Source organism: Peromyscus californicus, unplaced genomic scaffold (assembly GCF_007827085.1).
Source record: "Peromyscus californicus insignis strain IS unplaced genomic scaffold, ASM782708v3 Scaffold_17__1_contigs__length_78620276, whole genome shotgun sequence".
NCBI classification, from domain to species: Eukaryota; Metazoa; Chordata; class Mammalia; order Rodentia; family Cricetidae; genus Peromyscus; species Peromyscus californicus.
In genome coordinates this window covers 38,772,881-38,798,474 of record NW_026294469.1, presented here as the reverse complement: position 1 = coordinate 38,798,474, position 25,594 = coordinate 38,772,881, and the positions used below count along the sequence as shown (strand labels likewise).

Genomic DNA, 25,594 nt, shown 5'->3' with positions numbered 1-25,594 from the left:
TCTGCTAAACTCATAGGGGTTCAGTTGGATCTTTTGTACTGAGCAGACAATTATTAATGATGACTGCTATGAATTCGTGAAACATGAATTTTTTGCAATAGTTTTTAAAAGGCCCTCATAATATCATTTTTATTAAAAATTACATAAGATCATTTTCTATAAAAATATTTCTTCCCATCTTGTACAGAGTTTACTTTTACCTTGACTTCTGTCCCTGCTTTCTCCAATATCAGTGCTTGTAGTTGCAATTGTATCTGCTAAGGCCATCAACGACATCTGTTCCATCCGGGTGAGCCCTGGTAAACTAGAATGCAGTAGGTGGCCAGAAAGAACTTGTGCATGCTCAGGACCAAAGTAAGTTGGACTGTATTGTGAAAGGTCAATAACTCTGGGCTTCATATCTTCTTCATCTGTCTCTAACACGTGACTATCAGACATCAGAACTGACGTTTGGAAAAGCTCATCATAACTTTCTTTTGATAACTTGTTTTTTTTCCTTACGGAACTTTCATTACTCAACTTCTCCAAAGATGAGCAATAGCTGTCGTCATCTGCTGCAAGTAAGGCGTATAAAGGAAGTGGAGGGACAGAGTCGATTTCTGTGTAGTCCGTGTTTTCAGTTTTGTGGAATGCCTGAGGGTCTCTGGTGGTGCTTCCACTAGCACTGATGGTGAGAGACCGAAGGCGACGCTCGTGATTGGACTCAGTTTCACTCAGAGCCACAACTTCCCCAGCAATGCATTTTACAAGATGTGACAAGATAGCCTTGGCTCTCCGGACTTTGCCAAGATCCATGAGTTCCAAAAGTTGCAAGGGATGGTACTGAGGTAAAGTTGGGGAAAGTACATGAGCTGCTTCAAAGAGACCAGAATCTTCCATATCCACTGAAGGGTCAAACGTAGTTTTCTTTCCACAGATTTTCTGTGCAAGACTAGTCATAGATCGAGTAAGAGTTTTCTTTGGAGGATGTAGCCCAGAACTTGATGAGTTACTTTGTTTTATTAAACTTAGTATGGATGGAGTGCTTCCATTGTATGAATCTGTTGTAACAAGTTCTTGTTTATAAGATGGCTGCCACTGGGAATACACATGCATTTCACAATCCATTCCTACCACAAGGATGCCATCCCGGACCCATGATAAAGAAACAGGAAAAGGTGGGGCACCTTCTACAGAAGAAACCAAGTCCACACTTCGTAACAGTACAAATTTAGAAAGAGGTACGATTTTAGTACTTTCCCAGAGAGGAAATGTCTGGTTCTCCTTACCAGTTTGTTCTTGCACCTTGCCCGCCAGGGGTCCATACATAAAAAGTTTTGAGCCAATTCCAACAGTCAAGATATGAGAACCATCTTCTCTAGACATCCAATCTAAGTGAACCAAATGTTTTGTGTTTGATGTAATACTTTCTTTACTGCATAAATATGCCTCTTGTTTATTATAGGCCACTAAATTGCTATCAATACTAATGCCAGAATCCAACACTGTACTTAACTCATCTAAATGAATTGTTTGTTCAAGGACCCAACATGAACCTCCTGTCGACTCACATTCAAAAATACTTACGTGCATCACAAATTCCTGAGATTTACTATTAGATGCAGGCTGCTTATAGGCTACTGCTAAACGATTAGTATGTGCACAGCTCACTTCTACAGGCCTACCAGGTACAGTTATACTACTATTGCTCTGAAGTCCATCTTCAATGAGTAATGGCCATTCTTCCCAGATATACACAAGATCTGTTTTTCCATTCTTTGATGTAGCTGATTCTCCATCTGTTACTCTGCATCGCCAAAATCTTACTTTATCGTCTGAGCACGAAGTAGCCAATAAATAAGGGGCACTGCATGCAGGATATATGGAAGATGAACTCAGGTGTCCTAGAAAGAAAATGAGCCATTAAAATTTTTTTGATAATTATTTATATTTTCTATGTATTCAAAGTTTTAGCTGTTTTGAAAACTACTGTTAAGAACATGAGAGTCGCCGGGCGGTGGTGGCGCATGCCTTTAATCTCAGCACTCAGGAGGCAGAGGCAGATGGATCTCTGTGAGTTCGAGGTCAACCTGGTCTACAGAGCGAGATCCAGGACAGGCACCAAAACTACACAGAGAAACTGTCTCAAAAAAAAAAAAAAGAACATGAGAGTCTGTATTTAGTTTAAGGCTCATGATCAGGCTCTTAATGACATCAATAAGCTGGTTAAACGACTTGGTGAGTAAAAGTGCTTGCTGCCAAGGTTGACAACCAGAGAGTTTAATTCCAGAATACATATGGGGAAGAAAAGAATAGACTAACTCAAGTTGTCCTGAGTTCTATGTATGTGTTCATGCAGACACCCAAACACACACACACACACACACACACACACACACACACACACACACACACACAGAGAGAGAGAGAAAGACTACAAAAATGTCACCAAAACCTAGAACTAAAAAAGAATTCAGAAAATTTATTTCAATCCTTGCATTTTATAGGTTAAAGCCCACACTGTTGGGAGCTGTGCAGCCTAGTCTTGGATGAGGATAAGGCTACCTGCCCAATTGGTCTCCTCAGGGCAAGGCACCTGTATAAATGGGCACTACTTGGCAAGAACCAGTGGTCCACGGGACAGCATAGGAATTTGCAAAATTTGTGCAGCTTGTAGGCTCTTTTCTCTATCAATATATTGGTGATTCTTTGAGTGGTTTTTAGTTTTACTTTGTCAGTCACACATGCAAAAGCTGTAATTTTCCCTGGAAATTTTGCTCTTTCTAGAATATTTTCCCCTAAGATTCAATAGGGGGCTAATGCTTCTAAATCTCTTATCTGGAATTACTATAACTCCTAACCCTGGGAAGTTTTCTGACTCAATGGTGATAGTTAGGTACATATGAGAAAATACTTGGAACATTAAGCATGTCTCAGATCTGGAAGGAGAGTAAGGCATGCATACACAGACTAGGGAGAAAGTATCAGGAATATACATAATGCCAACTGTTAAGTTCCCTGAACACCAAGCATAGACTCATTGGTAGGATCTGGTATGCTCCCAGAGTAAAAAATGCAAAATGTGGGATGGATAGATCCATCTTTACCATACATAGGAGCTAATATTGGTGGAGAAGTATGGTATAGTGAGATGGAAAAAGAATGCTTTGTCAAAGTCTGTCTTTCACAGAGTGATTGAGACATGGGATCCTCTTGTAGAAAAGGGAACTGTATAGAAATATATCTTGCAGACATGACAGAATTCTCTGGGTTTGAATATTGTTGTCCTTAAAGCATTGCGCCTAGGTTTATTACTTTTTTACTTTGTAACCACAAGTAGCTGCCAGCTGACATAAGTGCTGCGAGAGGAGGATGTGTCTGGCTTGATATTTAGTTAAGCCTACAAAATGCTAAATTTGATGTCTAGAATAAAGTTACGCAAGGGGTAGGAAGGTGTATCAGGGAAGCATAAAGGGGAACAATGGGGGCTTTCATAATGATCATGATGTATTCCTTAAGTTGTGATGTATTTCTTAAAGTCAAAAACAGAAGCCAATAATAAAGGTATTAATGTAATTATGGCAAGAAAAAACTCTGTTTAAGTATAAATAAAGATGGCCTGAGCTTTCAAGGCCACCTTGAGTGCAACCCACTTGGTGGTCAGAAGTTTTCCTTGCACCCATACCCCTTCCCCGTCTCAGGACCTGAACCCCGAGTTGAGGCTGGACCCCGGCACCTGACAATTCACATTATATAGGTTCTAACTTAACTGAATGACTGTATTATAAAGGATTATTAAAACTTAAGTTATTATCCTGATTCTGTACCCATCATTTGCTAGTTTTATAACTATGTATCTCAATTTTAAAAATATCAATATATTTTAAAAAATCTGTCAAGAGTCTCTAGGTCCATTTTCTTCATATTTTTCAATACAAGTATGACTCCCCAAGCTTATGGTCACTTTACAGTTGCTTTTAATTAATTTTATTATTTGATAATTTCATGCTTATACTATAAAATATTCTGATTTTCTCCCTCTCTCCCTCCTCACCTTCTACTTCTCCCTCCCATTACTACCACCCACCCACTCAACCCCACTAATGTCTTTCCTAGGTTCATGACTTTCAATTTTGTTTTGTGACCTATCTAGCTTAAACAAGGTCATTTGTGTCACTAGTGGATTGGAACTACTCACTGGAGCCTGGTGAAGACAACAACACCCCCTCTTCTGCATCTATCAGTAACAAATTGTTCAGCAGGGAGAGGCTGGGATCCCTGAGTCCCTCCTTCATCCATGCTTGACTAATGACAGGCTCATTCATACACACACCCCTTGATAGCACCTGCAGTTGTTATGAATTTGTCTTGTCCAGAAAATGGCATTTTACGGCCTTTCTATCTGCTGGTTTTTATAGTCTTATCACCCCTTTTCCTACAATTTTCCCTGAGTTGTAGAAGGGAGACAATAAATATCTTCCATTAGTATTTTGTGCAGCCATGTATCTGCACTGACCTCTAATCACTGAGAATAGAATCTTCTCTTACTAGTACTGCAAACTACATCAAAAACCCATGGTGGTGGGGATTACAGTCCCTAGTGGAGAACTGGATTTTATTATTTAGATAAACTGACACAGCATTTAATTGTCTTCTAAATATTTATGTTTATACCCCCAAAGTCTTGTACAATTGAAGCATATTTAATAACACTAATCTATTCCTAAGCGAAATTAATACTTTATCAGACTTAAACTAACAATATATACCATTAGTTTCCCAAAACAGGTTGTCAAATTTAAGGGAATATTGATAACTACTTCAGGCAGATGTAGGATCTCTATTACAACTACTCAACTGTGTTACTGTTGAGTAAAATATATATCCAACTCCAAACAGGGATGACTACGTACCACCAAATTTATTCATAAAATATAGGTAACTGGGCTGGGGAGATAGCTCAGTCAATTCAGTGCCTGATGCATAAGTACAAGGATCTGAGGTGGGGTATTGAGAACCCAGGTAAAAAGCTGGGCATGAAACATATCAACTAGGAAGTTAACTGTTAAAAAAAAAAAAAAAAATTGAAAAGCGTTTAAATAGAATTATCCTACATACCTACATATGTGGACAGTGCCAGGCATGCCCATGGCATACCTCCCTATGAGTTATTGGTCAGAGAAGTCCTAGAGATCTATAAAACAATACGAGACATTGCTGCTGCCCTTGACTATCCACCACAACTAAATGATGTCACTCTACTGCTGAAGACACTGTACATACTGGCTGCAGGATATAGAGAAATCAAATTCAAACTGTCCAGGAAGCTTCCTCCTTGGTAGTGAGCTTCCACAGTGTGAAGATACTATGCAAGAGGCTGGGTAAGAAAAGACATGAATGGTCATACCCAGCTCTGAACCATACATATCACAATACGGACCTATCAAACAAAACATGCTAGTTTGTGCAACAGTGGCATTACTGTTAGAGGGTAACTAAATGCTTACTGATTGGATCTGAAGCCTGCTCTACAAGGGGAAATTTCATGCCCTCTACTATTATCTAGTCAAAAGACCATGAGTAGTATCTGCAATTATTATTTTACTTAATGGACTTGCTATCAAATTGTCATCTAAATCTTTATGTTTATACCTATAATCTAGGCTGCTCTACAACTTGATCAGAGAAGCCTCTTTTTGCAGTGGATAGCAGTCAATGGAAGGATGCACAATTGGTCCAAGTGCTGATAAGAGACTGAGTACTCAGCCCTAAATGAGAAACTTTACCAACTCCCCTCTTCCCAGCTCATGGAATATCACTGAAGAGAAGACAGGAAGAATCTGTGAGTCAGCTGGGGATGGGGAGTTGTGTAAAATACTACCTTCTAGATATGACATGGCTACCACACTCATGAACTCAAGCAGCGGTGGTTACTGCACAGAATCAAACCAGCCAAAACTCTGGCATAGATGGGTAGATGGCATCCAGGTATTACTCCTTACTGAGGAGTTATGAGCATTTGGTAAGTTTCTGAAGGACAGAGAATCATTCTTTCTTGAGGATGTGCCTTTGATAGGATTCCAATGCCCAATATGTATGCACATATGGGCAACAATAACCGGACTAAGGGGGTTATTTAAAAAAATTTTTTTTTAAAAGGACATGTAATGGGAAGGGGGCATGTTAGAGTGGATATAGATGGAGTTGAAGGAGGAAAATAGGGGTTATGTATGATCATATTTCATTGTATATGACTGAAATTATCAAGAATAGGGATAGCCGGGAGCTGGTGGCACACGCCTGTAATCCCAGCACTTGGGAGGCAGAAGCAGGTGGATCTCTGTGAGTTCGAGGCCAGCCTGGTCTACAGAGCTAGTCCAGGACAGGCTCCAAAGCTACAGAGAAACCCTGTCTCAAAAAGAAAAAAAAAAAAGAATAGGGATAAAAAGAAAAAAGCTGGGAATAGGAGCTCTGGAGTTTTATGGGTAGAAGTGGGCAGGAAGAGGTAGATCCCTGAAACTCACTGGCTGGCCAGCCTAGCTAAATCAATGAGCTTCAGGATCAGCGAGAGACCTCAAAAAGTAAAGGTGGAAGGCTAGAGAGAGAGCTCAGCAGTTAAGAGTTCCTACTACTCGTGCAGTTTGAGTCTCAGCACCCACATCAAGGAACTTACAACCATTTGAAACTCTAGCTTTAGAGGATTAGGCTAGTCTTCAGAGACACCTGCATTCACACGTACATACCCCACAGATACCTTAAAAAAGACAGAAAGTGACTGAGGAAAGATGCCGGATGTGGGTCTTGGGAATCTAACTCAGATTAACTCTGATTGTCAGGCCTACCAGCAAACACCTTTACCTACTGAACCATCCACAAGCCTCTACCACATTTTAAAGTTCATTTCATCTTAACTGTCATGTTATTTTAAAGCCTTAAACAAATGTTAACATTACATTAGGGCCATCAATTTCTTTGTGTGGAATAAAAACATTTTCAATTCTTTCCAAGATAACTGAATAAATAGATAAATAAAATTCACACTAGAAAAAAAGTTTTGACTATATGGCCCCCAAACACCTTTTTATTTTTAATAGGCTCTCATTATATAACTTGGGGGCCTGGAATTTGCTATGTAGACCAGGCTGGCATTGAACTTGCAGCAATTCTGCTTTTGCCTTCCAAATGCGGAGATTATATGAATAAGCCACCAAATCTGACTTTGTTACCATTTTTATAAAATAAAACAAATCCTGTTTTTCCACATGACTTCTAAATTGGGCCAAAGAGTTGTCCTGATAAGTATCTTTGATTTCCCAATTTTACTATTTTCCTTTAACTGGACTTCAACAATAGCGACTACTTGTGGCTAGTAGCAGAATTCTATCAATACTAAAATCATTCTTTTTCCAGTTTTAACTTTCCTTACACTGTTTCATATATGTAAGCAGAATGTAAAAATTAGTCAAAGCATTGTTAATAACCCCAACTCCTAAAACATTCACCTTTCACAAAAGATTAAGTGCCTGATAACAGTATTTGTATTTTACTCAGTCGGTCAAAAGAATGAGAAGTAGCAAAGAAAAAGGCACATTCTGAGTAGGAAAATGAAAGAATGACTAAAACCATGGATGTTGTGTTGGTATTCTTAGAACCTTAGCACACTGGTTCTACACCTATAAGCACAGGAGTCACTGGAGTATTAGTTCCACCACACTTGCTGGCCTCTAACCCAGAGTTTGTAATCAAGTCACACTTTCATGAGAATTTGATGATTGAAAAAACAGGAGTTTGAGAGTAGAGTTTGGAATGATTATACTCCCTGTAGTTGGGGGGTTGAATAAGAGGACTGTATGAGTAGGGGATTTTGACATCACTTAAGGAAACTCCTGTTTTTAAAAAAGTCCCAAAATAAAGAGGCTTTGTATATTGCCTTGTATTCTTGATACATGTTTGAAATACCTGGAAGGCTTATACATCAGATCACTGGGCAGAAGGCCACTGTGCATGAATCAGTAACTTCACTTCTAACAAGTGCACAGTATACTGCTGCTCCTGGTCTGGAAATTGCACTCTCAAAACCACTGCCTTAGAAGAAGGGTGATAATATAACACAGGAACCTTGGACTGTCTGCCTTAGCACATGGCTCCAGAAAACTACTATAAATGCTAAAACAGTTGGCAAGTAAGGTAAAAGTTATTATTGTCTACATTCTACAAACTTGCTCTTTGTCTAATGTGATAGTTAATTTTTTCAACTTGAAGGATTTGGAGTTACCAGGGAAACAAAACTCTAGGCAAATGTCACATAACTTGAAGACATAGTAAGAAGGTTTAAAAGAAATTTAAACCTTCAATGTATTATTTCCATTTCTGCTTTCTGTGTATTTCAGAGTGAGTTACAGTATTTACTTTTAGAAACACTGGTAAAAACACTCATGCCTTACGAAGGTGGCTCAGTCTCTTTTGGTAGATCTTACAGACCTGCTGAAGGCTTAACACTGATTATCTCCACTCCTTCCGGCAGATCCATCTCCTTGCTGTACACCATTTCAGAGAATAGGGACAGCCTGCTGGTGCTCTGGAGATTTGCCCTGCAAGCCTGGAATCTCTGTGAAAACGGAGACAGAATCTTCTCTGGAGAAGAGGAATAATGCTCTTCTGGTAGCCAAACAGCTTCTGATAGTTTTGTGTCTGTTCTTTCATCTGTAAAGCAAAAAACCAGAACCAAAAACTGGGAGGGAACTCTCTATGAGTAAGTATTGTAATTACTACTTTTTAATACATAGCTGAAATATAAAATTGTAGACACGCTACACAGGAAGAAAGTAAAAGTCATTTTACTTTTGGTATTCTAACTAAACTATAATTATCACTAGTATATAAGAATGGTTTCAGAAACTAATTCTAAACAATGGAAAAGGAGATACTGGTTTAAGAAAGGATAACAGGAGGAGAAAGGACAAGAGGGGAAAGGGAAGACATGATCAAGGAACTATAAACATCTATAAAAAGCTAATAAACTCATCATTTTATATAATTAATACATAATCTTAACAATAGTATTTACAAGAATAAACACCGTTTTACAAAACCATTTTTCAACTAAATGTATGTAGGATTTTATGAACTATGTAATAAAGTAAAAGGAAAAAAACTCTAAAGTTTCAAATTGTATATGTATATTTTGCTAAAATGTAGGTCTACTTGAATCTAAAAACAAAAACAACAACAAAACAAAGTAGACTTACCCAGTGAGACAGGAATGGACCTTAAGTGTAAATCCCACATACGTAACAGTGAACGGTTGTCTTGAGTGCACTCTATAACAACCAGGTAGAACTTTTCAGAAAATCTATGAGGTGAATTGCCTGTTGACATCAGGAATATTTTTCATTAACACAGACGGATGAGATAGTATACTAAATATACCAAGTTAAAGAAGCTTTTTACTTTCTTGGAAAAAGAAACTTTAAAAAATACAAAGCAGCATTACAGAATGTATTCAATGGTGTTAGCACATGACTTTGCATTATCCTGAAATTTTAATTATATACATGCTGTCTGTAATTTCATTTTCAAAGTCAAAATTTTAAGTGTTGATTTTGAACATTTTAACCTTAAAAGGTCTTATTATAGTTATTAACAATGAACTGTTCACAATGAGATCCTAGTAAGTAGGACATTGCTAAAGAGATGGAAACTATGTAATACAGTATTTTAGGCCAATATATCACAATGAAATTGTGTTATTAAAAACCTCCCAAGGTAGCTGGGTGGTGGCGCATGCCTTTGATCCCAGGACTTGGGAGGCAGAGGTAGGTGGATCTCTGTGAGTTCAAGGCCAGCCTGGTCTACAAAGTGAGTTCAAGAACAGCTACACAGAGAAGGGGAGGGGCAGGGGAGGACGACAACATGCAGACCTTCCAAGGTTAGTTCCATATAAAAATGTGAAGTCTTTATAAGAAAACATAGTCAAGAAAATACTTCCTTTATGTGTGTGAGGATGCACACATAACATGCACACAGACACACACACACGGGGGGGGGGGACAGACCGACTGTTTGATCTACCAACTTCACTAGTCCAATATGGCCTAGAAATGTGCTTGCCATACAAGCCTGATGACAAGAGTTCAGATGTGCTAGCATATAACTATAATCTCAGTACCTTCATTAAGAGGCAGAGATAGGAGACTTGCCTGAAAACTCACATTCCAATTAGCAACAGCAGAAAAAATGAGACTCTATCCAAGAGGGAGGCAAGAACTGAACCCCAAAAGTTATGTTTGACCTCCACATGCATGACCCTGGCATATGCACACCTGCATTTACACAAGCACACACATACAGACACACAGACAAAACAATAACAACAAAAAAAGGAAGAAAAAAATCCTTCTTCATTCATACTGCAAAGTGTAAATAGCATAAAAGTTGCAGAAATAAATAACTAAATGCATCTTTCTGAAATTATAAAACCAGTAGATCATTATTGCCTCTTTTATGAAAGATTTTAGTGTAAGATTTCTTCATTGCAATCTATTCTTCATATATACATAATTATCCAAACAAAAATTAACATTATAGTCAGAAATGGGTACCAGTAACAGTAACCTTAGCTACTTGGGCAGCTGATGCAGATAGATCCCAATTCAAGGGCAACCTGGGCAAGACCCTGTCTCAAAATAAAAGAAGCTGCAGGTATAGTTCATTGATAGAAAGCTTGCTTAGCATTATGTCCTGGATTCAGTCTTTAATCTCAATCTCTCTCTGTCTCTGTCTCTCAGACACACACATACACACACAAGACTCATGCAATGATAGAAAATTACAGAAAAGAACATATAAAAATGCTGAAAGCCAACCCCTCACCAGCTACAGTACTCAGAAGAACAGGCCCTAATGTTTGCCTGGGCAGCACAGCAGAGTTGACCCTGTAGACAAAGGTGCTGGTGAGACAGCCCTGAAGGTGTGGGAAGGGCATAGCTGGTACTATTTAACCTCGTCTGTAGAGTGGTGGTGGGAGTGAGGGTAAGATGCCCCCCCTTACTGCCTCCAGCTGGTGAGGGAGCTGACCTTCCCCTTTACCAGATGCAACATTTGGGAAAGTGGGCCCTGCACCTTGTCTGGGTAGCATAAATGAGCTGACCCTGTTGACCAGGGCACAGGTAAGCCGCCAGAGAGAATGTGAGCATGACACATCTGACCTCACCATAGGGTGGCATGGGCGGGGAAGAGATTCTCCAACCTCCCTGCCCCCATGCCTGAGGCAGGTGGGAGAACCTTGAGGTCATAAGAGCAGGACAGCTGCCCCTGCAACTCACCAGCTGCAGGACTAGGGAGAGCAGGCCCTGCACCTCACCTGGGCAGCACAATAGAGCTGACCCTGTTGGCAGAGGTGTGGGTGAGCCAGCCCTGAAGTTGTGAACATGGGAGAGCTGTCTCCAACTATTCGTTTGTCATGTGGTGGGTAGGCTAGGAAGAAATGTCCCCCCTTGCTCCTTGCCCCTTGCTGCCTACTCCCCCTTACAAGCTGTAGGTACTCAGGAAAGTGGGCCCTGCTCCTTGCCCGGGTCATACAGTTGGGTGCAGGGCTTGCTCTCACACCCTGTTGGCAGAGGCCCAGGTGAGCTGGCTCTGAGGGTGTCAGAGTGGGATAGCTGGCCACCTCCCCCCCCCCATCTGCCATGTGGTAGTGAGGGCAAGGGAAAGATGCCCTTCCTCCTTTGCCCCTGCCACAGTGGTGAGTGAGAGAGATGACCCTGACCCCTACCAGCTTCAGCACTCGGAAAGTGGGCCCTGAATCTCACCTGGGCAGCACAGCAGAGTTGATTCCACTCCTCATCTGCCATATGGTAGTGTGGGTGGGGAAGAGATGCCCTGACCCTAAAGCTGCAGATTCAAAGCTACAGGATCTCCACAACACAGGGCAACAATAGGATATACAAGAGAAGTCCCAGTGATGGCCCAGCATCAGTAGATAGCAGAAACCAGAGGCCTTGAACTAGACCAGTGATTCTTTGCAATGAATACTTGCAAGTAAAGATATATGGACAAAAGGGTTTACTGTGACTCACTGTGCCACACAACAGCTTCCATCTATGACAACATGACAAGATTTTTCTTTTCTCTTTTTTTCTCTCTTAAATTTTATTTTATTATGGGGAGGGGCTATAAAAGCACATGGTGGATATGAAGGGATGGGGAAATGTGTGGGATCAAGATGTATGATGTGAAAGACACAAAGAATAAATACAAAGAAAGTTAAAAAAATAAATCTGAAAAAAATCAGAGGTCTGGAGAAAGACAGAAAATAACTACCAGGAATTTCATCATTGTATATGTATATATAAAATAAATTCATTTAAAAATTTTAAAAAGGTGAAAGCAACTATTATTAGGGTACAAAAAAGCTTTACCATTTTAAATTTGTGTAAGAAAAGTTTTAAAAAGAAAACCAAAAAGGAAAGGTGACCACAGGACTTCTAGGTAAGATGGCACCTTAGAAGCCATGTCAGAACCAGTGCCTGATTACTGAATCAAAAAACAGAGAACAAGAATATTTTATTACTCCATCATCTACTTCTCCAGTCTCTGAACTGATGTGATCAAGAGTCAACAAACATCTTCAACCATTAGACCATGAACTTCCTCTATCATCAGACTGAACTTGATGCTACAATTGAAACCAAGCAGCTGTTGCCATTGCAGCAAACTTGACTAAAGGACTCCAAAAGGAAAGACACCAAAGCAGTGTTAGCAGAGATTTCATAAAAGGGGTTCTCAGAAACTGCTGCCAGGGTCGCCATCAGTGCCCCAGTTGGAAAAGGCAAAGCTATCAGAGCTAAAGGTAAGCTATAAACAGTGCCATAGGCACTGTACAGTTACCAGCTGCTCCAACTCTGGGGCAAGAAGGTGGAGACTGCCTAGGCTAGTGACAGCCTACTTAACAGAAAACTCCATACACATGCAAGGGGAGGGGGAGTCCACAAGAGAACAGGACCCTAAAAGTCAAGAGTACAGCCCAGACAAGGGCCAGGGAGACAAAGCATTTATATACCTTTACATACCTTCCCTATAAGTATTTCTTATCTTTATAAACACAGTAGGGAGCCTGGCATGGTGGTGTAACACCTTTAATCCCAGCATTCAGTCAGGAGGCAGAACAGGTGGATCCAAGTTCAAGGCCAGCCTCATCTAAATAACAAGTTCCAGGACACCCTTGGGCCATGTAAAAAGACCCAGTCTCAAAAAGATTTTAAAAAAGGACAGTACAGTAGGGCTTTGTACATGCTTATTACTATTTTACTCTCATTATTTATTTTTCTTCCTTTCTCTTTTCAGCATCCATCCCTCCTCATGTTATATCTCTAAAAGCCAAGAGGCTTACCTAGTTCACTAAACTCCCATATACCCACTCCATTTTCTAAAACTTTGAATTAATTGTTCCATTGCTACATGTCAATACTTATCACCAGTCTAGCTGGATTGCTTACGTCTTTCTTTTCCACTCTACTCATATTGTCAGTATACACAGTGCCACTGGGGTCCCTTTATCCCTAACTGATACTGAAGGGTCCTAGAATATAGAAATATAAAATTATAAACTTAAGGAATGGCAACTGACAGCCATCAGCTTGGCTAATAAAAAAAAAAAGATTAACCTTTAACTGGGCCCCTCTGTCTTTTAAGATGGGCAGCTCTGTCAACAAACCAAATGTTAACTTACTTTTACTAAAGATTGCCCTTTGTAGCCCTGGGTTAGCTATTCTTCAATAACCCCCTACCACTCACAAATGAAACCAAAGTTAACTTTTTTTTTAAAAAGATTTATTTATTTATTATGTATACAACATTCTGCTTCTATGTATCCTTGCATGCCAGAAGAGGGCACCAGATCTCATTACAGATGGCTGTGAGCCACCATGTAGGTGCTGGGAATTGAACTCAGGACCTCTGGAAGAGTAGTCGATGCTCTTAACCTCTGAGCCATCTCTCCAGCCCCTCAAAGTTAACTTTTAATAGTTGTTTCTACATGACTTCTAGTAGCCGGGCAGTGGTGGCTCATGCCTTTAATCCCAGCACTTGTGAGGCAGAAGCAGGCAGCTCTTTGTGAGTTCAAAGCCAGCCTGGGCTACAGAGTGAGTTCCAGGAAAGGCTCCAAAGCTACACAGACAAACCCTGACTCAAAAAAAAATAAAAAAACAAACAACAACAAAAACCAACCAACCAAACAAACAAACAAAAAAACAAGCAAGACTTCTAGCATGCATCCCATGCCTGATGTTTCTACGTGACTCCAAGCATGTACCCTGTGCTTGATACTATAAAAGGGGGCCAGTATCCACCTACATTGCCACAGCCTAAGAATTCCAACATTGGCTGTGGTCTTAGTCAGCTGATAAGCTTTTGTGCCCCGCAGTGTTTTATAATTTTTTTTATTTTTTATTTTTCTGGAATAAAGTTTGCTTCTGGTTTAATAGATTTTGGTGGCCTGTCCCCATTATTGAGAGATCCCAGACCCAACAATACTTTAAAATTTTAGAAACATGCTACTTGATTATTGGAACTGGTTAACCAAGAGAATACCGGCTGTTACTGCAGAGAGTACTCAACTCACAGAGGCAAAGTAGGGATAGAGCCCAGTGCCTAGAAAACCAGTCTACCAGCCAAAAAAAAAAAAACCATCCCAATTATACTACAGCCTAGTCTCTCCTGAACACTACAAACTCATTCAATGGCAAAAAAACCTGAATTAAAAGAACAAAAACAACAGCAAACCTTAACTAACAATCTAATCCCAGAAGTGCAGATCCCAGAGCAAAACACAAGTAACATGAAGAACCAAGATAATGTGTTTCCTCCAAAAATTATCAATCCCATATGTTGTGGGACATGCTCTTGTACACTGTAAAGATTTGTCAATCGAATTGGTTTAATAAAATGCTGATTGGCCAGTAGCAAGCAGGAAGTATAGGTGGGATGACCAGATAAGGAGAATTCTGGGAAGAGGAAGAGCAGAGTCAGGGGTCACCAGCCAGATGCAGAGGAAGCAAGATGAGAATGTCACACTAAGAAAAGGTACCAAGCCACATGCCTAAACATAGATAAGAATTATGGGTTAATTTAAGTGTAAGATCTAGTTAGTAATAAGCCTGAGCTACCAGCCAAACATTTCTAAGTAATATTAAGCCTCTGAGTCAATTATCTGGGAAGTGGCTGCTGGATACTTGGGAACAGGCAGGTGGAGAGAAACTTCTGCCTACACCCATATTAATGACCTCTGATTAAAATGACAGATGAGCCGGGTGGTGGTGGCGCACGCCTTTAATCCCAGCACTCGGGAGGCAGAGCCAGGCAGATCTCTGTGAGTTCGAGGCCAGCCTGGGCTACCAAGTGAGTTCCAGGACAGGCGCAAAGCTACACAGAGAAACCCTGTCTCGAAAAACAAAAAAAAAAAAAAAAAAATGACAGATGAAATTCCAGATGCAGAATTCCAAAGAATGTTTATAAATATCGTAAAACAACTCAAAGACTTGAGTATTTTCAAAGAGAACACAAACAGCTACATGAAATAAAGAAGTCAATATAAGATATAAAAATATAATTTAATAAAGGGATAAAAAAATTGACAACCCAAATCAAAATAATGACAGAAATGAAAAACATAATGGGTCACATAAGAACTTCAGTGAAAAGCCTTACCAACACAATGGATCACGTGAAGATAGACTATCAGGGTAAGAAGACAAAATGGGGGAATTGGACAAAGTCAATGACAATTTCTTTTAAATTCATGAACCCAACATGCAAAAGCTCTGGAAAACATGGCAAACCTACACACTATTAGAATACAAGAGGAGAAGAATTAAATGGTAAAGGCATACAAATATTTTTAATAAAATTATAGAAGAAAATATCACAAATCTGGGTGGGAAAGGCCATCCTGTAGTGGTTAGCTGTCTGTCTATGACCTTGAAGCACCGCCCCTAGATGCAGCAGGTAACTCCTCTATCTGCCTATGCCCTTGAAGTACATGCCACTTGCAGGGCCATATCATGCAGTACTGTGGCTCCAGCACTGTGGTTCCTTTGCCATGTAGTCTGCTGGCATTTTCCTTTTGATTATTCTTTTCTTTTTTTTTTTTTCTTTTTAGACAGGGTCTCACTACATAGTCTTGGCTGGCCTGGAGCTCACTCTGTAGACCAAGCTGACTTCAAACTCATTGGGATGTGCCTGCCTCAGCTTCCTAAAAGCTGACATTAAGGTGTTCTCCACCTCACAAGACTTTCTATTCTTTTTTTCAAATACTGGTCAAAGTCTCGGCATGAGTTCCTTGACACTGTGGGCTTCTTTTCACTTTTCCTGAAGCTGCCCTCACCCTTGCCATGTGGTACTTGTCCTCCACTGCTGACCCTGGTAGCTTTCTCAGATACTAACTTTAAAAGGCATTTACTTCTCCCTCCTCCTAGCAGATGCCAAGACTTGCAGCTTGCCTGCTCTGTTCTTTTTCTCTCAATCTCCATTTAAAAAATTTCCTCAAATTTTCATGCTCCAAAAAGATTAACAATATTAACACCCTTAATATCATATAGAAAAAGAATGCTTCATTTCTGTATTCCTTATCTTAAACCTGTCATTGCTGTGTGTGTGTGTGTGTGTGTGTGTGTGTGTGTGTGTGTGTGTGTGTGTTTGGGGGGGGGATACTCAAGCATGTGCAAGTGTGTATGTGCAAGTGTGCTGAGGCCAGAGGCTGCTGCTGGAACTCTTCCACAATTACTCTCTACTTTGTATTTGACCCAAGGTTCTAGAGATTAACCTCAGATTCTTCATGCTATGTGACAAGCATTTTACTGTCTGAGCCATCTTGCCATCCCTTTATTCCTCTCATCTTTAGCATATGGCTAGGATGTCCAAAATTACAAAAGCACATGAAAAAAGTATATTTTCACAGTTCATAAACTCTCAAGGAAAATGATGAAAAGCTAGCTGAAGCCGGGCGGTGGTGGCGCACGCCTTTAATCCCAGCACTCGGGAGGCAGAGCCAGGCGGATCTCTGTGAGTTCGAGGCCAGCCTGGACTACCAAGTGAGTTCCAGGAAAGGCGCAAAGCTACACAGAGAAACCCTGTCTCGAAAAACAAAAAAAAAAAAAAAAAGAAAAGCTAGCTGAAACCACAGTAAGACACTACCAATGTTAAAGTGCAGAACTCTAAGTAATACTTCTCAGAAGTAAAGTGAGAAATGCAGAAGAAAGAATGTACTTTTAAGAAAAAGATCTGGAACAAATAAATAATACAGTTAATATTATCTGAGACATAATAACTGACTTCACTGACATAGTGTAACTGCTTACTGGATTTTAGTCTTCAGGAGAGAAATTACCCAGTTTGGTTTGTCTCTGTAATTAAAACTGATAATCAATAAATTTTAGCTGTTTTCTCAGTTTTCCTTCATGCAAGTTAACAATAAGGTTAGGTGGTAGAACTTAGTTAAAAATGAACTTTTATTATAAATCCTTTATTATACATATATTTATATTAATTAATACACTGTTTAAACTAATAACATTACCATTTTACATATTTATTTCTTTAAATTATGGGCTTCTGGAAAGTCCGGTGTCTATATTTTTCAAAAAAAATACATCCATGTAAAGAGCACCCACTCACTCACATGGTAATAACAGATTCCTCTCTTGTGTACCTAACGTAACATGTAACTGGGCTGGGGGTATGGCTCAATCACAGAACACTAGCTTAGCTTGCTCAATCACCAGGTCAGTCTAAAAAACAGGCTTGGAAGGAGATCAGGCAGCAGGGAGGAACTTAAGAGCAAAGTAACATGCAACTAAGGAACAGTCAATTTGCTCTGATTTGTTTGTTTGTCTATTTCTTGGTTAAGAGTAAAAAGATATGCTATAAAAAGGGCTCTATATGTATATTCAAGCTATTCAGGAGGCTGAAGCAAGAGGATACCTTGAGCAGGGTATTTCAATGCCAGCCTAGGCTACTAATTAGACCACATAAATAAATACATACATGCACAGACAAAAGAGATAACAGTATTTATGTTAAAAGAAAATCAACCTGAAATACAACTTGAGGTGTATTAATTCATCTTTATAAACTATGTAACATAAGCTGCATAATATTTCTCATCACAGCAAAATTTTTCCTTACCTGGATCCAATAAAATGTTATCTTTCCCCAGACTTTTCTTTTCAAGGTTATTCAAAATGAAATCTTCTTGAAAAACATGAAGCAACTGGGTTTTTCTGCCATGCTGAGATAAATAAATACCAACATAAATTGACATATATATCTGTGGGGGTCCCTGAACCTTAATTCCTGTTCAGGGCACCATCTGTGGGGGTCCCTGAACCTAAGTCCCTGTTCAGGACAGCATTTGTGGGAGGCCAGCTCCCACCTTTTAAAGGGTTCCTATGAGGAAAAGAGATGAATAAGAAACTTTTAGATACAAAGATAGCGGAAAGGAGACAGACAGAAACACAAGATAGCTTTGGGAGGACCTGAATCAAAATCCACTGGCCCCTTCTGTCTCTTCAAAAGGGCTTTTTATAACAATGCCAAGGGGTGGGGCAAAAGACTTCCCCCTTGGTAGATCAAAGCATACTGCACAGCCAAGTGTAGACCCTTCCAAAGACCTGGTAACCACGCCCGTGGTCCAATCATTCCCCTATTCAGCCCTGGTGGGTAAAGCAAGCTCAGATCTCACCAGGAAACCTCTGTGGTGAGTCTCTCTATATGTCATCTACCTAATGCTAAATAGCAGAAAAATAATACTTACAAGCTTGGTAATGGGATCTAATGCAATAATGCAGCCTGGCCTGGCTGTTGATTGCTGACTGACGATATTAAACACTTCACCAACATATTTCTGTTAAAAAAAAAAAAAAATCCTTTAGTAAACAAATTCAAAAGTAACTAAAAAATATGAAATATTTCAACCATAATTAAGATAAATAAGGAATTCAAGTCGGTCTAAATAGTTTCTTTCAACTATAAACATTATAGGATTTTACCTTAATAGAAATTACACAGAAATGAATAGAATTACAGCTCAAGAGGTACAGAGGGGTAAAAGAAGGCAATGCTTAGTACCTTAGGGGGAAAGTATTTTATATCAACCAAAGTGAAAGACTGCCTTCAACTTTCTGGATATATTCTAAGCAATGCTTTTAAAATATCAATCTTTCAGAATATCCTATTACTTATTTTGTTGATATACTGAGAATGAAACTCAAGGCCTTGTGCATGCTAAACACATGGTCTTTCACTGAGCTACAGCCTCTGACTAAGAGTCTCCTTATTAGCCATCATAAGGATAGTTTCTCTACCTTGATAAACACTCTATTTGAATTTCAAGGTAATTGTGTGTGTGTGTGTGTGTGTGTGTGTGTGTGTGTGTGTGTGTGTGTGTGTGTTAGTGGGACTGGGGATGGAACTCAGGATCTTACTTAAACTAAGCCAAGTGGTCTACCAACAAACTCAAAGTACTTAAAGCATTGATTTTGAGGTGGAAAAGACAGCTAATGATGTAAGTTAACATCTTGTTTCTATAGGTTCTATAAGAATTTAATCTAAATTTTTAAAAATTATATGTACGTATGGATGGGTATGTGAAGGCAGGTGCCTGCAGAGGCCAGAGGTGTTGAGTACCCTGGAGGTGGGTCTGCAGGTGGCTGTGATGGAGTACTGAGGACTAAACTAGGGTCCTGAAAAGACAGCACGTGCTCTTAACTGCTGATTCACCTCTCCAGTTCCCCTTCCCACCACCCCACCCTTCTGTTGTGATTGTGAGCATGTGTGTGTATGTATGAAAAAGGTGGGGGGAGGCAAGGGGAGAGACAAAGTGACAGAGAGACAGTGAGCAAGAGCCCACATTCATATGCCACAGTATGTCTACAGAGGTAGAAGGGCAACCTTGAGTGTTGTCCTTGTCATCGACCTCATTTGTATGCCAAACTAACTGGCTAGTAGGTTTCTTACAGACATATGCACTACAGTACTCAGCTTTTGTGTGGTTTCTGGGTCAGGCTTGTGCAGCAAGCACTTTGCCCACTGAGTCACATCGTCAGCCCAAATACGCTGACCTACTGAGTCATTATGTCCTCACATACTGTGAAATTCAGTGTTCATTTCTGTCTTCATATACTTAACATTTCAGTAGCATTTGATCCTAGTGATCACTCTCTCCTAGGAATACTTCATTGAGATTCTATAAAATACCATATAAACCATATTTTTAATAATATAATGTTGTACTATTCATACTTCTATCACTTATTTTTTCTAACTATATTCCCTCCTACAATTACATGTACCGCTGCAACTTTAAATCTGCCAATAGTCCTTATTATTGTTGTTGGTTTTTTTGAGATATGGGTCTTTCTATACAGCCCTGGCTGTCCTGGAATTCACTATGCAGACCAGGCTGGCTTGGAATTCAGAGATCTGCCTGTCTCTCTCTCCCAAGAAAGGCATGTACCACCATGCCTGGCCTCAGCTACTTATTTTATATCTTCAGTTCACACCTTCTTCTAAAACCCAAAGGCAACTTTATTGGACCTCTTGGATGTCAAATAGGTAACTCAAAATGAGTATGTCCAAGGCAAGAATCTTAAATTCCCCTATTCTTCTAAACCTGCTAGTTGTACACTCTTCCTCATTTCAACCATAGCAATCGTACTTTCCATGAGGCTCACGCAAATTATGACAGTCATCTTTTTCCTCTCATCCAAAATCCTGTCCAATCCTAACTACTTACACTCAAAATACATTTAAAATTTGGCCGCTTTTTAGTGTTTCTAACATTAACCCGCATTACCACTCTTGGCTCCTTATCTTTCTCCTGGACTAGGGTTATAACTTTTTTAAATTGGTCTCTCTCATTCTACTTTTTTTTGGCATAGTAGCACTACAGTTGTCACAGTGACTTATTAAAAAAAAAAAAACAACCCTACATCAAATCATTGTTATATGAGCATAACTTTCAATGGTTTCTTGTTGTGGAATATTCCTTTACACTGTGAAGATATGTCACTGTGATTGGTTTAATAAAACGCTAAATGGCCAATAACTAGGCAGGATTTTCAGGGCAGAGAGAATGCTGAGAAGAAGGTTGAGCTGCCAGCAAGACACAGAGGAAGCAACATGGGCATTACAAAGAAAAGGTAACCCAGCCACGTAAAAGAATGGAGATTAAAAGATATGGGTTAATTTAATTTATAAGAGCTAGTCAGAAACAAGCCTAAGCTATTAGCTGAGCTTTCATAATTAATATGATGTCTCTGTGGTTATTTGTAAGCTAGCTGGCAGGACAGAGAAAGACTCGCTACAGTTTCTATGTCATTTTAGGCAGAAGTACAAGTTACCAGAATGGACTATAAGGCCTCCATAGGATCTGAGCAGGTTACTTTTCTGCTTTAATTCTTGACTACTCTATCTTACTTTATTCCACAATTATCTCCTTAGTGTCCTATTATATAACCAACATGTTTTGGCTGCAGGGTCCTTGAACAGGTCAACCTTCTTTTTAGATCACTCTTCCGGTAGCCACATGTCAAGCTCACTCCACTCCTTCAAGTCTTTTCTATAAAGCTTTCCCATACACAGCAATTTAAGGGACACTCCCTACTTCTCTTGCAACACTGTTTCTCTCCACAGTACTTGTTAGTCAATGTATTTTTATTTAGTTCCCTGCAGTCAGCTAGACTAGAATGAACTTTGTGCTATCAGTTTGATTTTTTGCAACTAAATTCCCAGCAGTTAAAACAATACCTCAATAGATGTCTCTTTCTACTAAAGCGATGTGTGTTTGTGTGTGTGTGTGTGTGTGTGTGTGTGTATACATACATACACATACTTTGCAAAACATTGTGTTTGGTAAAATTATACTTTAAAAAGAACTTACCGACAAATAGAATAGAATAAACCAAGGACTCTACTACTTTACAATCTGAACATTAAAATAACTAGTAACTGTTAGTAACTTAGGCTAGAATCTCCTAAGCATGAAGCTTAAGCACAGCCTGAAGGCTGCCTCAGGAGATATTTAAAAACACCAAACAAGCCTGGCATGTTGGCAAATGCCTACAATTGGAACACACAGGTGTTTGAAGCAAAAGAACTGTGTGTTCAAGGCTAGCCTATGTCTCAAACAACAACAAAAAAAAATCATGAAGCAAAAGAGCTGTATGTTCAAGGCTAGCCTATGTCTCAAACCCCCCCAAAAAAAAGTGAAGCAAAAGAGCTGTGTGTTCAAGGCTAGCCCTATGTCTCAAAAAAAATTTTTTTTTTATTTTGTAAAGTCAAACAACCAACTAAAAACAAAAACCCTGACTAACCACTAGAACTGAAAACTGCAGAAATGCTTTCTTAGTTGAGGTGCTCAGTAAATACAGCCAGTGGCTTCCACTAGTTAGACTTAAAAACAAATGGAGTCTCTTCCACAGTAAATGTGTTACATAGGCATCCAAAAACTTGCCTGGGCTGCAAATAAGGTGAGGGCTTTTTCTGTTCATGTCTAAGATTAAAATTCTACTTGTACTACTCTAGCTCCCTTTAACTATACAGGAACCAACAACGTCTACTACAACAGGTAGTTCCCATTTATCTCTGAGCAGAGAAACACATAACCACATTTTTCTTTTTTTTGGTCAGAGGGAGGGGTTGGTCTTGAATTCATGGACCACAGAGTGTTAACATATGTGCTCAACCACTGAGCTAAACACCCAACCTAAAAATAATGAAAGGACTTAACTTAAAATCACTACATAAGTACAAGACTAATGTGAAAAAAATATAGTACAAAAAATACACTTATCTATCATAAATTATAGGTCACAACTCTAGAACAAGCCAGGTAAGTATAGGTTACATTTCTAAAAACATCATAAAGCTAGTACTTACAGAAATTTCAGGATTGGAAAGCTCATATAAAAGTTTCTTGGCATCAATAACTGCTTCATATAACCTCAGATATTGTCCATCACTAGCTACAAAGCATGCACTAGGAGAGTTGCAGTATGCACCTAGAAAGTATTTATAAACATTTACTATTTAACCTTTTAGCAAGAGTGTCTGAAAATCAAATAACTGAAATAAAATCACAGTATGCTTACCTAGACAGTAACTGGGTATAAGAGTAGGTAGCCATGCCACATTGGAAAAGGCAGAAACATGAAGAGAATTAATCCGGGCCAGCTCAGACACTCCTCCAGAAAAAGATAATGGCCCAACTGGATCAACCCTCCAGAGAATAAGTTCACTATAAATCGCATTGGGATCTTGAAATGCAGTATCAACATTGTTTTTATTTTGCTGTTTCAAGAAACATTCTTCAGTATTTACAGGGTCATGAGCTTGCTTTTGGTTACCCACATTGGGTGTCCTTAATGCATTATGGTGTGAAGTTGTCAGTAGTAATGGTAACACTGAGTGGCAAGCTAAATCATTAAGATGAAAACGATGACCACAATATCTGGATTTGTGAGAAATACTAAGAACTGTAGAAAAAGCAGATTCCTCAGCAAAACTAACCAGCCACTGATTCAAAGAACCATCAGCATGCTTTGAAATCATCATAACATTAGGAGTAAAAATACTTAATTTTAAATTGTTCGATGATTTACTGTGACCAGAGGAAATAAGCATTGACGTGGAACGAGTGAGGCCAGTAGGTTTCTGTTTTCCTTGTTGAATAGCCAAGTCAACATTCTTAGTACAGGCATACATTACTATGCTTTTACAGAGGGAGTTTGCATCACCTGTGGGGAAAGCTACAGGAATTCTGGAAACAAAGGACACCTAGAATGAAGAAAGTAGGCATTAGAACATATACTTACATAAAAAAGAAGCAACGCATTATAGTTGATATAGATGATTAACAGTACCTGTACTTGACGAAACATACCAGGCTGGTATTCATCCAGCCAATCTACATGCCAAACTAGTAAAGAACCATCCATGGGATGAATACTGAAAAGCATGTCTGCATTTTTACTCCATTCAGACAGAAGCACTTCAATCTGATGATCAATGGCGGCTGACGATAATGGTGTAAAACTTGAGTTTGGTAACATTTTATCTTCACCCAATTCCTTCTTCTCATGAATTATTTTTAAATCATCAACACCATCCTCCATTTCTATAAGCAAAAGAGTTCATGAACCAAGTGAATACAATAAAGCTATCACTACAAATTAAGACAGAGCTTTCTAAATAAATTCAAAATGAAAAACTACACTTTTGTATTAACAAGAAATAAGGGCAATGAAGTTAACTTAGTAATCAGACAGCTACCAGGGCTATTAACATACACAAGCATGCATATCTTTACTTCTTTCAAAAAGCCCAGACTCTATGCCCTCTCCTCAACTCCTGTATCAGGAATACGGAGAAGTTTTTAAAGAGGCAATTAAAACATTATTTATCAGATTTAAATGAAAAATAAGTGACATGAGCAAGAACATTTATACCAAATTATTAAATGAGCTAATCTGGATTTACATTATACCATAACAATCTTGGAGATTATCTCTGACAATATGTAGTTTTATCCTCATATGAAAACTATTTATGGCTGAAAATTTAAAATTTCATCCTTCTTAAGTCTTTACCTTCATCAGATTTTATATCTGCCTGAATAGAGTCTTCTACACTGGCCTCTGATGAGGGCTGTTCAAAACTTTTTCTAAGTTGCTGTAAGAAGACTTCCATGGACAATGTAAAATGCAGCTCTTTATTGTTTAACCAGTGTACCACAAAAGGTCCACACTTCTCTTCATTTTCACTTAAACTTAAAGATGTAATAGATGGAAGAAGTGGGATGTCTATAGAGAAAAACAAATCACAAAATTCCAATTTTGAACAACTGTAACATAGAATACATTTACACTTTCTAGTTTCATTATTGATATTATACTTATCTTCTTTTATTTGAGAAAAACTTAACTCCTTTTAAATTGAACTTATTTTTTTATAGCCAGAAATTGGAAACACCCTAGATGTCCATCAACTGATAAATGAATAATGAAAACTATGGTACATTTACACAATGGAATAGTATTCAATTGTTTAATAAAATGATGAAATTTGCAGGTAAATGAATGAACTGGAAAAAATCATCCTGAGTGACATAATCCTGAGTGACAGTTCACAAAGGGCAAATACCACATGTTTTCTCTAATATGTGGATATTAGCTTATAAGTTTTTGAGGTGTGTGCTAAGCAACCACAATGTTAGGAACTAGTATGGAACCAGGGGGCAGGAGAGGATGTCTCAAGGAAGGGGAAATAGAACATAGTGTTATAGAGAGATAAAGGGGAAACTACAATAGGAGGGCTAAATGTCAAGGGGGATAAGAAGACAGGGTAAAGGGTGAAATATGAGGAGGGAAAAGTAAGACTAAAGGCCATTTCAAAGACCATATGGAAATCTTCTATTATAGAAGTTTCCATATACATATATATATATATATATATATATATATATATATATATACACACACACACACACACACACATATGAAAGGAATTTAAATGGAGTCACCAGATAGGGGAAAGACAATGACCCAACTAGACATCTTTTTTT

The 25,594-nt window shown here is 38.9% G+C and overlaps 1 protein-coding gene across 3 annotated transcripts in view; it reads right to left on the bottom strand.

Annotated features, from left to right (window-relative positions):
* Dmxl1 (Dmx like 1) overlaps positions 1-25,594 on the bottom strand; it is a 153,086-nt gene that overhangs the window by 86,059 nt on the left and 41,433 nt on the right. For all 3 annotated transcript variants that reach the window (XM_052742166.1, XM_052742167.1, XM_052742168.1), the window contains exons 10-18: positions 24,621-24,833; positions 23,895-24,148; positions 23,124-23,808; positions 22,912-23,033; positions 18,788-18,877; positions 18,160-18,262; positions 9,228-9,347; positions 8,461-8,682; positions 201-1,883 (exon numbers count right to left, since the gene is read on the bottom strand). In XM_052742166.1, the coding sequence (XP_052598126.1) occupies positions 201-1,883; positions 8,461-8,682; positions 9,228-9,347; positions 18,160-18,262; positions 18,788-18,877; positions 22,912-23,033; positions 23,124-23,808; positions 23,895-24,148; positions 24,621-24,833 (3,492 nt within the window). The remainder of the gene's footprint in view (positions 1-200; positions 1,884-8,460; positions 8,683-9,227; positions 9,348-18,159; positions 18,263-18,787; positions 18,878-22,911; positions 23,034-23,123; positions 23,809-23,894; positions 24,149-24,620; positions 24,834-25,594) is intronic.